Raw genomic sequence first — 14030 nt, forward strand, 5'->3', positions numbered from 1 at the left:
GCGTTTTTAAAATTAACGTGGGGTGTTTAATGTAAAGAGCTCAGTATTAGGGAAAACATTCTTATTTACTTTTTTAACTTAAAGTTTATTCAACTCTTAAGAAACTGCGTAAGAAATAATTTAAAAAAATTGAAAACAATTACTGGAATATTTCGTAAGACGTGATTAAACTTTAATTTGCAAAAAGCCAATAAAAAGGACTTCGTTTTACCAGTTTTTCGAGAACCAAGTTTTTCTCATTCACGCCACACTATGTTCATTTCAAAAGCCTGGGGAATTTTCCAATTGAAAAAAAATAGAAAACTTTTTTTTTAGAAAAAAAAAACAAATTGGAGGAATTAGAAAAATCGAAAATCCAATTTTTTGACCACTCTAGTTGCCCTTATTTCTACTGTGAAACATTTTTTAATATTAACCTTTATTTGCTACTGAAAAGATAAATTTTTAACAAAATAGGTAAATTTGCGACCAAAGGATGAATCTCCTATAAAATAAAAATACATTTTTAACCAAGTGATTTGATTCAGCGGTGTACTTGAATTTTCAAGTAAAGTGGATTTTAAATGAAGATTAAATTGAAATAATTGAGAAAAAAAGATTTTCTATCAATTATTCTAAAAAAAATGTATCTTCAACAAAAAACATTTTTTAACAAATTTTTTAGCTTCCAAGTGTAGTTGAATTATCAAAATAATTTTTATAAATGGAATTGTTTAATTTTCAGTTAAAAACATAACTCTTTATTAACAGAAAATAACTAATATTCAGAAAAATAGTTGAGTTTTCAACAAAAAATATTAATTCTCTAACGAAAATTGAATACTTAAATTTTAAACCAGACATTACTTTGATTTTCAACCAAATGGTTGTATTTAGATTTTCAACCAACAAAAATATTATTGTACAATGGAAAATAGTTGAATTTTACCTGGAAATGACCAATTTTAAATTAAATAGATGAGTTGTTACCAAATAGTTGAATTAAAATCCAAAAAGATTTTGTGAAAATTAATAACCCGACTAGCCACCGATTAGTGCCTGACTTGTAATAGGGCTAAATGGGATTATTTCCATACGGGAGGTGTTAATTTTAAATGAAAAAACAGTTAAATTCAACTAAAGAATATAAATTTTACACCAAGTAGACGGATTTTTAAATAAAAATTAAATTTGAAACAAAAAATATTAATTTTTAACCAAGAAGATTTACTTTATATCCAAAAAGATAAATGTTCAACAAATTAATTTTTCTACCATAATAGTAAAATTTTTAATAAAGGAAATGAATTTTTTTCATAAACAAAAAATTATTCAATAAATAATTTTTGATCAAAGTAGCTGAACTAGATAGTCGTACTTTCAAATTAAAAATATTAAATATCAAACAAAAAGGTGAATCTGCAACAGAAACAACATTTTTAAGAGTATATGTCCAGTGTATGGAAAGTTGAATCAAAGCAAAAAGACCAATTTTAAACAAAGTAGTTGAATCCTCTACCAGAAAAAAATAATTATTAATTATATTAATATATTATTAAAGAATAAATTGTAAGATGTATCTGGAAACAATATTTAGGCGATTTTAATATTTTAATTAGTTTAGATATTTTTAAAATTGTTTAAAAGTGATAATGAAATAGGTATCAGAATATCCAAATTTTTGAAAACTAATAAAGAAATGCGATTTTTCTTCAAGAAACCTTGCAATGAAACATATAGGTCCTGTGTACACTGTTTAAAAATTATGTAAAAAGGATTTCGATTAATGTTCCTTTTCAGTTCAAATAACACATTAAGAAGAAGTTTCGTTTTTCGCATGTAAAATCAATGGTCTTAAATATGCTGAAAATTATTTTTGTAGCTATTTAAAAAACGTAAGGAGTGAGAACAATAAAAATATATTATTTTTGAAAATAAGGGTTGAGTCGTACAGTCCTGCCCTCCCTCAACCTTTTCTCCTCTACTTTCCTTTCCATACTGTACCAACATTCCCCTACTACGCCTCCAATCACTGCCCCCACGACCCTCTACCGAACTTCTTCCTGCTTTTCTTCCTCTTCAAGATGCTTCCAGATCCCATACTTCACTTACACTACTTCCTTCCCCCCCCCCCCGCACTTCCTCTTCCCTACTCACACTTATTTTTAATCAGTTTCCCTTCTTCCCCTTGCTTATTTTTGCTTATTTACTCTCCTAGTTTTTCTCTCCTCACCATCCCTCACTTCCACTACTCCCAATCTCATCATTGTGCCTATTTCCCCGTCCCTCTTTTATCTCTACTCACCCTACTGCCCTTCTCTCTCTTAATTTTATTCAATTTTGGACAACTTGAGAATTTCCAGACCATTGATGTCGACGTATGATTCAATATTCAACATTCGTTGGCTTTCCTAGACGTAAAGGAAAATAAGACAACATACCATCTCTATAGGTTTTTTACACTGCAGAGTTTTTAAATAATGAGATTAACTTTCAAAGGAAAAACTGATTTTCTACAAAAAAGTCGATTTTCTGCCAAAAATTAGATTTTTGAAGAACATACGTGAATTTTCAAAGAAATAAATGAATTTTCAACTTAGGTAGACAAATTTACATCCAAATTGTTGAACTTTGAACTAGAAAAGGTCAATTTTCCACCCAAAAAGTTACATTTTTCACTGCAATAATTAATCTTTTAGTCAAAATGCGATTTTAAATAAACTAGTTATATTTTTAAAACAAGAGGAATTTTCATTTAATATGATGAATATTCCAACGATAAAATTAATTTTAAAAAAAGGAGTTTAGCTTTCAACCGCAAATAGTTGCATTTTTAAGAAAAAAACGTAAATTCTTAACGAAATACTATATGTTTAAGAGTTATATTATAATTTAGAAATATTTACTTTTCGAAATACCACTTTTACTTTTAAATTGTGTAGAAATTTTGACTTGGAACAAGGATTTTTTAAACTTCTTTCTTCTAAATCCCACTATAAATTCTTTTAAAAAATGCCCGTTCCATGTCAAAAATTCCTTGTGCTAAGGGATATTGTATTACTTTACCGAATTCCCCTGTCCTAAAATAAAAACGATCATTATTTTCACTGATATTCCCTTCAAACCGTAGATGTAAAAATTACTTTTCCAAATTGACAAAAATTACTAAAATATTGAGAACTTGAATTTGAATACGATTAGAAGTAAATTCCCGGTTTTTTAACACAATTTCGGGGTTTTTCCGGTTTCCCGTTAAAGTTGCGACCCTGATTATAAATAAATTCTATATAGGTACATATTTTTGAGAAAGCGGAAATGAATAGATGAATTAAAATGAAAAAGTGCATTATAAAGCTAATTATTAATATTACAATATTATTATTACTATTATTATTAGTGAAGTCAAATTTGAAACAATTACAGCCGTTCATCAGATTAATAATTTATATTAGACAACTAACAATAGAAAACTATTAATACAATTCAAACTGTTTTTTAAATGCATAACAATGAAAAACAGGCCTACTAGATCGGAGCGCCATCTATTGGATTTACTAGAACTGAAACACCTGAGCGGATACTAAAATAACAAATCCCATGTACTCATACACAGGCGATGCATAGGGCTGATCTCGGAAACAGCCCACTGCATCGCCCGCGCATGTGTGTGAGGTAGTTGTAATTTTAGCATCCGGAGGGTTGTCATAGTTCCCATAAATCCAATAGATGGCACTCTGATCAGGTAGGGTTGCCTTTGCATGTTTATGTATAGCAAAAATACTGAAATTCATTCAATCTTGATACTTTTAATAATATAAAAGGAAGAACATAGTTTTTAATAACAGTAAGAGCAGCTGTAATTTATAATCCAAACAAATTTATAAAAAGATTTGATTTAAGGCCATGTGACAAGTGGGTCACGTGACCAGATTCCTACCTTACATTATTTACCACCAAAAACTTTTTTTATAATTATTAAAGTTTAAAACCAGACCCACCATTCTTAGTACTTCTTGTTTAGTATCTCCAATTTTCAACTTTTTGTGACGTTTCGTGTGAATATCAGTTGAAAAATAAAAAAAGTGTCGGTAAGGTAGGAATCTGGTTACGTGACCCACTCATCACATGGCCTTAATATTAGAAAAATTAAATATAAATATTAGGAAGATGAATCTTTTGAAAACAGTTTGAATTGTATTCATATTTTTCTACTGTTTATTTTCCTAACTTAATTAATTTTATAAACAATTTTAATTGTCTCAAATTTAAAACATTGATTGATAATATTGTTTAACTAATAATAATAGTGATAATAATAGTTTAACATTAATAATTAGCCTTATAATACACTTTGTTATTAATTTATCAAGACATAAACGCTCTCCATAATATATAAATTTATATATAATTTCTTTATAGTCAGGGTGGCGGCTTGAGCGGAAAATCATGAAACGGACATGGAACGGGATTTTTTAGAAAGAATTTAAACTAGAAATTAGGAGAAATTAGTTTTAAAAAATCCTTGTTCCAAGTCAAAATTCGTCACAATTTTGAAGTTCCTTCTTCCGAAGTTTAAAAAAGGAGATTTCATAATTAGTTTTCACATAAGAAGTAGTATGTCGAAAAAGAAATATTTCCAAATTTTAATATGCGTTTTTTAAATTTTTTCGCTGAGAATTAACCATTTTTCTTGAAAATTCGACTAATTGCAGTTGAAATCTGAACTATTTCATTAGAAATTATTTTGTTGTTAGAAAATTCATCAGTTTAATTAAAAATTCATATCTTAAAAAATATGACTCCTTTGTTGAAAACTAATTTTTCAACTAAAAATTTAACTGATTCGAAATGAGAATTGACATCTTCTATTTCAAAATTTAAGAAGTAGGATTTATATTTGACTTTTTAAGTGAAAATTCATTTGTTTCGTTCACACTTCACGTATGTTGTTGAAAAGTCGACTCTTTAGTAGAAAATTAATTTTTTCTTTAAAATTTTATCTCCTTAATTAAAAAGTCTTCCTTTTGGTTACAAGATCAAGTATTCCAGTTGAATATTTACAATTTTAGTTATAAATTCGTCTTTTAGGTTAGGAATAAATTCACTTGGTAAAAAAATAAACTCGTTTGTTTAAAATGAATTTTAAAAAAATAAGATTCATCATTTTGATTAAAAATTCATTTCTTACTTTGGAAAATAAGCTATTTAATTGAAAACTTGTTTCTCCTTTGGATAAAAAGGATTTTTTTACTGAAAATCTGATTTTTTAAAGAAATTAATTTTTAACGGGAAATTCAACTATTTTTTTATTGTTTGAACTTTATCATTTTCGGATGAAAATTCTATCATTTGGATTGAAATCGATAATTATTATTTAAAAATTGAACGAAAAAAAAATCATTCATTTTGTGGAAAATTCGTTTTTCTTTGTATAAAATTAATCTTAATGGTTGCAAATTAATCCTTTTGGTAAGTATAAAATTCAACTACTTCAGTTGAACATTCATCACTTCAGTCGATGTATTAGTTCAGTTGAAAATGAATATTTTTCAAACTGAAAATGTAACCGTTCCACTTTTCAGATGAAAATTGACGTTTTCTAGTTGGAAATTTAACAATTTGGATGTAAATTTGTCTCTTCTAATTAAATATTCAATCTTTTTTTTTCGCGGAATTCTCACTTTCAAACATTTTTCTCATAGAAGTCACTTTTAATAGGATATTTACCGTTATTTCCAATACATAACAAAGCAAAAACAGGCCTATTTGATTGGAGCGCCATCTGTTGAATTTATTTAAACTACGACACCCTCCGGATGCTAAGAGAACAGAAAGAGTTACAACTTTTTGTTGCTTACAATAATTTAAAAAAAGATGATTATTGCAAATTATTTAAACAATATTTATAAACATATGTACATTTTGACCATCTTTTTAAAGAAAAGGCTTGATTTTTTCGTGAAATCAACTGGTAATGTTTTGTCAAAGACTCCTTGCTATTGTATTTTTCATTTCGAATGGATTCTGCAAAAAAATCAAGCCCATTATTGAAAAAATGATCAAAATGTGCATTTGTTTAGAAAAATTATTTAAATAATTAACACTTTGGCAACTATGAAAAATATAACAACCAGATGACTTTAGCAAGACATTTTAAGTTGATTCTGCAAAAAAATCAATCCTATTCATGAAAGAATAGTTAAAATGGTTAAACTTTTTAACAATTTTAAATAATTTATTATATATTTTCTCTTTTTCCCACTAATTGTAACTTTAATTTAATTATACTGTATAAAAAAATTAATAAATCGAAATAATTTTTTTAAAAAGATTTATAATCGAGAATGTTTTATTTGAGAGGATGGTTTCATTACTAATTGTATAACTATAATAAGTTGATCAATGTATAACTATTGTTTCCTGATGAGGAGAGTGTTTTGACTCTCGAAACGCAGAATTTTTAATAAAGGATCTGTAACATCATGAGATCTTAATTGTCTGATGTATGTCAATTTCTTTAAACAACACTACTGCGATTTAAACAATTAAAATATTTTGGTAAGTTAGAAAAATATGATAGCACGGAGTCTTTGTAAAAGCATTTTAACTTGATTCCGCAAAATAATTCTAGCCTATTAAAAAAAATCGTCGAAATGTGCATTCGTTTATAAAAATTGTTTCAATAATTAAAACTTTTTAATCACTATGAAAAATATAACAATAAGGTGTCTGGTAAGACATTTCAAGATTATTCATAAAAAAAATAATTCCTATTAATGAAAGAGTGGTTACAATGTGAATTTGTTTATAAAAATTGTTTAAACAATTAAAATTTGTTTGTCAGTAAGAAAAATATGATAGCAAGGAGTCTTTGGCAAAGCATTTTAAGTTGATTCTGTAAAAAAATCAAGCCATCTTATTACAAAATTGTCAAAATGTGCATTTGTTTATAAAAAACGCTTAAATAACTAGCAATATTTAGCTATTCTTAACTTATTGTGAGCGGACATTATTATTTGTGATACTTTATACAAAAACGATGGATTGAAATTAGCTAATCATTGCGAATCACGAAAAAAATACTTTTGTTACTTAATTTGTTTATCACATTATTAATCATTTTTGTTATTACTCTAACACGCTGAAAATTATTTTTAGTTAGCCATTGGATTGATTTATGACCTTTTTTTAATGAATTTGAATGTCTTAGAAGAAATGGCACCACGGAAAAGTTTAGCAACAAAAAGTTGTAACTTTGTTGTTAAATAACAAGTTTCTATTCAACTGAAATAAAATATTCGCACATCCCCGTTATACCGTAAAGCCTTACGGTAATTTTTGGGAAAAAAACATCAAAATCCGTCAAAAATTGCACTGTCGGTCAATTATGGTCCAAAAAAGGTGCTTTGTTACCACTGTAACTCGTAATGTCACGAAATTCATAAAATTCAAGACATTCATGAAATTCACGGAATTTAGGGAAATAAAAGAATTCACGAAATCTCTGAAATTAGCGGAATAAGTAAAATTCACAGAAGTTACGAAATTTGCAGAATGCATTGAATTCAAGAAATCCGCGGAATTTATGGAATTCAAGACATTCGTGGGAATCCATAAATTCCATATATTACGTGAATTCCGTGATTTCATTGAGTTACATTGAGTTTCATGAATTTCTTGAATTTAATGAATTCCTTGAATTTCGAAAAATTCATGAGTTCCACGATTTCCTTCAATTCCACGAATTATTTCAATTTCGTCAATTTCATAAATTCCATGAATTTCGTGAAATCCATGAATTCTGAAATTCCATGAAGTCCATCAATTCCGTAAATTTATCAAATATTATGAATTCGTTGAGCTACAGGAATTCTTTGGATTCTGTAAATTTGCTAAATTCCGCGAATTCCCTGATTTCCGTGATCGTCTGGAATTCTGTGAAATCCATGAATTCTGTGAATTTCCTGATTTTGTTGAATTCCCTGAATTACGTAAATTCCGTAAATTAATTCATATAGTTGAATTACGTGAAATTCAGGAATTCTGTGGATTTCTTGAATTCTGTAAATTCTTGAAATTCTATGAATGCTTTTAGTATCGTGAATTTCTTGTATTTCGGGCATTCTGTAGTTTCCATGAATCGCTTGTATTTGATGAATTCCGTGAATTCCCTGAATTCCATGAATTCTCAAATTTCAGAAACTCCGTGAAGTCCATTAATTCCGTAAATTTTCTAAATATTATGAATTCCTTGGGTTCCAGGAATTCTTTGGATTTGTTGAATTCGTTAAATTTTCCGTGAATTCCTTGATTTCTGTGAATTTTTGGGATTCCGTAAATTTCATGATTTTCTTGAATTCTCTGATTTTCTTGAATTCCGCGAATCCCGTAAATTCCGTGAATTAATTGAATTCCTCGAATTCTGTGAATTCCGATAATTCCATGAAATTCGTCAATTTCGGGCGTGTACACATTTCGTGAATTCCTTGACTTCCGTAAATTCTGTGAAATTCCTTGAATTATATAAATACGCACGTACAAAAGTTTAAAGAAAAACACAGCATTTCCATATCGAAAAATCATTTTTATTATAATCTTTTATACTTTCGTACTTTCAATACTGCTTATGTTTCTCGAAATGTCCGAAAACTATTACAAATAAACATTTATATTCTCAAAAATTCCAGCTTGAGTAAATTTTTTAAGATTCAATTTGACATACCACGTTACAAGTACAAATAAAATATATTGTATGTATTCATAATTATTTATAATTATTTACAACTATCTACAAGCACGCTTGATTTCACGTATGGCATACAATTTTCTCAATTCCAAGCGCGTCCTTCCTGCCAATTTTGAAGATCTACTGCCTATAAGCCGGTTAATGGAGGGCTAGAAGTTTATAGGAGCAAACGTTGCGTTGATTCACCTCGAAACGATCTTAAGGTATCGTAGTGAGTTCATTTTCCATTGTTACAAATTTTTTCCACGTTCAAGTCCAGCTATCATATAAGAAAGATTTCTGACCCTCTACTCAGAAATTTTTTTTTGATTACGAAAAGATTTCGTTTAACTAAAGAAGACGATTCATTGGCTTTTAGCCAAAGAAATTTCGTTTGATTCAAAGAAATTTCTTTGGATTAAAGAAATGGTATTTTGTTCCACTAAAAAATTTTCTTTAGTTCCAAATAATTTTTTCATTTTAAAGTAATTTTTGGTTAAATGAAAAACAACATTTTAAGGAATCGGTTTCTTTAAATTAAAGAAACTGATTATCTTAATGTCACTAAAGAAAAGGATCTTTTTTTTCAAACTCTCCACTTGTCTATTGTAAGGTTTGATGGTTTTTTGAAGTATCTAATAATTCTAGAATGAGTGATTAAGGCACGCAACTTAGCGGAAAAAGCCGCATTGTCTCTCACAAATATGGAAAAGGGGAATAAAAAACAAGTACAGAAAACTAAGGACAGATAAACAAATTCAAACTGATCAACAGTCATCTAAATATGAAAATTCTTATTACTCTAAAATTGGTCTCATGCTTTCCTATTCTCTTTCTATCATACTTGCAATCCATCCTGATTAATCAAGGTGTACTTTTTGTTATTTTTTTTCAAGAAACTATTTTTATCAATATTGATAATTCGTAACAAAATGCATGTCAAGATCTATTATTACATTGGTGGTGATCCACAAATTACGACAGACGATTCAGGGTGAAGGTGAAGAGGGAGGGATGAGAAAATATTACTTAGGGAAATTTTTTACTGAAAATAATCATATCAAAAATATATTACAATTTAGAAGAAGGACCAGAAGAAATTCGTTTAGTTGGTATTGAAGAAAATGCTTCATTTAATTGCATCATAGGTATTTTAATATTGTTAAAAATTTTAATGAACAAACTTATTCTTGCAGAAGAGTTTCAAATTCTTGTTTCAAACCAAAGAAAGAAATTTTCAATATATATGATGAATCTTGAAATAAATATAAAAATAAAATTTCGACACAAAGGAATTTATTCTTAAACAAAAAACAGGAATTTTGAACAAAATAGTTTAATTTTTTAACAAACCAAAAAAATTAAATTCTACTAAAATGAATTAACTTTGAAATCAAAAGGACGCATTTTCAACAAATAAGTTGTTTAAATATCAAATATTTGAAAATCAATTTAGAAAAAGATTTTCACAAAAAAAAATTAAATTTTCAAGACAAAATATAAAATTTAAAAAAAAAGGGTTCAAATTAAAAAAAAAATTAATTCACACCGACGAAATTAATTTTTACGCGAATAGTTGAAATTTGTATAAAAATAAGGATTTTAATAAAATACATAAATTTAGAACTGAATAATTGAATTTTTACCAACAAAACTGAATGGTGAAGCAAAAATAGAACAGTTAAGTTTACAGTGAAAAGCAATCATTGTTTGCGGGTGAGAAATAAATTTTCAACAAAAAATTGAAATTTTCAACCAAAAAAGAAAGTCTTAACCAAAATGCAACACTATAATTTTCACAAAAGTAATAATTCACTATTAACGAATAAAACAGCAAATTTTGAACCAATGAGTTACATTTTTAAGCAACAAACCGGAATAATCAATTTAAAAAATGAATTTTTAACAACAATAAAATTAAGATTTAGCAAAGTAGTTCAAGAATTAATAAAGGTGTTAAATTTTGAAGCAATATGAAACAGTTAAATTTATATTTAAAATCATTTTTGGTTAATCAATAAACAATTAATTTTAAAACAAATTGTTAAACTCTTAAGTAAAAAAGGTATTTTCAACTAAAATCATGAATATTCAAGCAAAAAAATTAATAATTAACAAAGTAGTTTAAGTTTCAACAAAGCAATTTAATGTTTAACCATAAATAGAACAGTTAAATTTACAGTAAGAATAATAAATTTTTAATCAATAAGGAATCAATTTTAAATTTACAACCAAAAAAGTTCAATGAAAAAGGGAGTTTACAACAAAATAGTTCAATCTCAAACCAAAATATATTTTTTTCCAACTAATTAGTTGCATTTAAAAAAAACACGAAATTTCGATTATAAAAGATACATTTTTAAAACGGAATGATGAAATTGCATCAAAAGAATTAAATTTTTACACAAGCAAGATTTTTTAGTTGATAAAGAAATATATTGAATCTGCAATCCTGAATTTTCCAGCCGAAGATGAAGTTTCTACAAAATAGTTTAAGTTTCAACCAGAACGGATAGTTTTTAAAAAAAATTTTAAACATTTTAACACAATAATTGAATTATAAAGAAAGCATAACATTTTTAACAAAAAAATTAATAAATAAATTAAAATGATTTTTAATCAAACTTATAGAAGTAGACTGTTCAGCCAAAAAGGGTAATCATTCAACCAAAACTAGTTCTAATTTTTTTCAATTTTTTTGAAATCAAAATGCAGCTAATTGGTTGAAAGTTGAATTATAATGTTAAAAATTTATTTTCTTTTATTGAAGATGAATCCTTTTAGTAGAAAATTCATCTCTTAGTTTTGAAGTTGAACTATGTCATCAAAAATTCCTTTAAAAAAATTGATTTGTTTGACTGAAAGTTAAATGATGTATTTTGTTGTCAATTTACGTATTTTTATTAGAACTTATAGCTTTTTAAATTGAATGTATTACATAACAAACATTAATTGTATTTAAAAGAATGTGTTTTTCTATTTTTCTGAAAAATCTTATTTTCTCTCTTTTAAAAATTTAAATAGCATATCTAAATAGCACAAATAGCATCTACTTTTTTAAATAGTATGTATAGGAATTTCGCTGATGGAAAAGAGAACAATAGTTTTTAATAAACATTAAAGTTCACTTTTAATACTTAAAAAATATTTGGTTGGAAAGCTTAAATTTTCTTAGAAAATAAAGTTAAATTTCCACTGCAATATTGAAGGCTATAAAGAAATTTCAAAATTGAATATTTGAAAGGCTAAATACTTCTGATTAAGATATTTTTCCCCAAAATTCATTTTACTAAGATTCATTTTATAGAACAGAATTCGAATTTATCACAGTACCCTAAGTTCTTAAAATCGTAATACGATTCGGGATGGGACTCAAAAAAATATTAGGGTTTTTAGGTAAAAGGGGAGGGGAGGGGGTGAATTTAAGAAAATAATCTTGTGTAACTTGTGGATGTCCACTTGAAAATATGATTTTAATGTCCTTTTCACTCTTTGATTGTTGAGATGAAATACAGATTTCACTAAAGACGGACCATATTAGCCTTTCTCAAAAGAGGACTCTTCTCAAAGAGCATTTGTTCTCAAAGCAGAAAATGGATGTTGATCACCTTTGTAATCTTCTATTTCTGTAATACCCAGGCCGAAGAATGAGACATAGTTGAAACAAATTATGTACAGTCAAACTCGGATATAACGCCCCCGGGATATATGCCTTCCGAGAATTGACGCCGAGCCTAAGGTAGGGTTAAAAAAAGCTACAAGGAGTGTGCGGTGTCCAATCAGGCGTAAAGAAACTAAAGATTTTTTCTCCGAATCGACACTCTGTCGGGTTTGATCCCCACCACCACCAGCCCCAGAACCGGCACAGTCTCCGAGTTTCACTGTATTATTTTTTTCCACTATGTATCATTTTTGCGTCTGGGTGTCCTCGCCAACCAGACGAGGTTACCCATGATTTCCTGTTCTGAGGGAATCTTCACCCTGACTCTGTACTTTATTCGTTAAATTGAAGTCAATTTTAAACGGGGCTCTATCAGGGCTTCCCGTTTTCGTTCCCATTTTCAGCAGTTTCCTCCAGGTCGGGATCTTCGTTGATGATGGAGATGTCTCTGATTGACGGCCTCCGGGCCCGCCAGTTATCAGTTGCTACTGGTTCCGTAGTTTTCGTTAAAAGCTTTGGTCCCGAGAGAGATATGATAATGGCTCCTAAAGGCGCCGTGAGTAAAATCGAAAGAACGCAAATTGCTAATACTTTTTGAGCATATTCCACCTGCTCTGGATTCTCTTTGTCGATGGAGTCCAAAAGTGCAGGGCCAAGAGCCGCTTGTACAGTGGCTTTCGCCATCCAGGAAAAGGCAATGAAAACTTTTTCTTTTAGGTTTAATTTCGAACCAATTCCGACGAGGATCGTGGCTATAATGCGAATCACAATTCCAGCGATGAGACATCCAATCGCTAGATATACGGTGCTACCTTCTAATTCGGAAATCTTTATTTGTGTTCCTGTGATTCCAAAAAGGATGGGCTCGAAAATCATCCAAAATATCTCGAAGGCTGTGGCAACAGGATTCTGAAAAGGATAAAAGAATATTTCAGAGACATTTCTTTAATTTGAAATAATAAACTGATATTGAGTGTTTGCCTCAGTAATAAAATACCAATTTCCGTGAGAATTTCATTCATCAACATGAGTAACAGCTGGTATTCATTTAATAATTCGTTTTAATACTCTTTTTTTATTGAATAATATAAATTTAACACACACACACATATATTGGTTTGATTATTATATTTATTGCAAGGTTAAATGCTTGAATAGAATTTGATTTTTCTTTTAAATTATTGCTCTTTCCAGTTTAAGACAATTAGGTTTAATAATATTATTATTGTCAATAAATTTAACAAAATAATGTTTTTTTTATTCAACTCATTATGTTATTTTTGAATCTTTAATATTTTGACGTTCAGGAGTAATAATTAATTTTATAAACAGAATTTAAGATATTCGTTTTATAGGAGTTTTCATTAATAAAGTTGCTTTAATAATGATATATTTTAATTTGTCTCATTTATCTTTATATGGATTACCCTTTGTATCAGAAATTCATATAAAAGATTTACTATATGAAATAACATTGAACCTAAATTTAAATTAATTTACTGATGTTATTAATATTTATTATAAAAATTATTTTTGGGACAATAATCAATTGACTATTATTTTCTTGATTAAATATATATCAATTTCTAACTTTAAAATTAAATTAAATTTATATATTATAATATTATTAAGTCCAATAATTATTTTATTAATAAATGTTATTAA

The 14030-nt window shown here is 27.8% G+C and overlaps 1 protein-coding gene across 4 annotated transcripts in view; it reads right to left on the reverse strand.

Annotated features, from left to right (window-relative positions):
* Nucleotides 1–11879: 11879 nt before the first annotated feature.
* Nucleotides 11880–14030, reverse strand: part of LOC117168279 (sodium/hydrogen exchanger 9B2) — a 234645-nt gene continuing 232494 nt past the window's right edge. For all 4 annotated transcript variants that reach the window (XM_033353796.1, XM_033353794.1, XM_033353795.1 and 1 more), the window contains one exon: nucleotides 11880–13274. In XM_033353796.1, the coding sequence (XP_033209687.1) occupies nucleotides 12738–13274 (537 nt within the window). In that variant the 3' untranslated portion in view covers nucleotides 11880–12737. The remainder of the gene's footprint in view (nucleotides 13275–14030) is intronic.

Source organism: Belonocnema kinseyi, chromosome 2, assembly GCF_010883055.1.
Source record: "Belonocnema kinseyi isolate 2016_QV_RU_SX_M_011 chromosome 2, B_treatae_v1, whole genome shotgun sequence".
Taxonomy (NCBI): Eukaryota; Metazoa; Arthropoda; class Insecta; order Hymenoptera; family Cynipidae; genus Belonocnema; species Belonocnema kinseyi.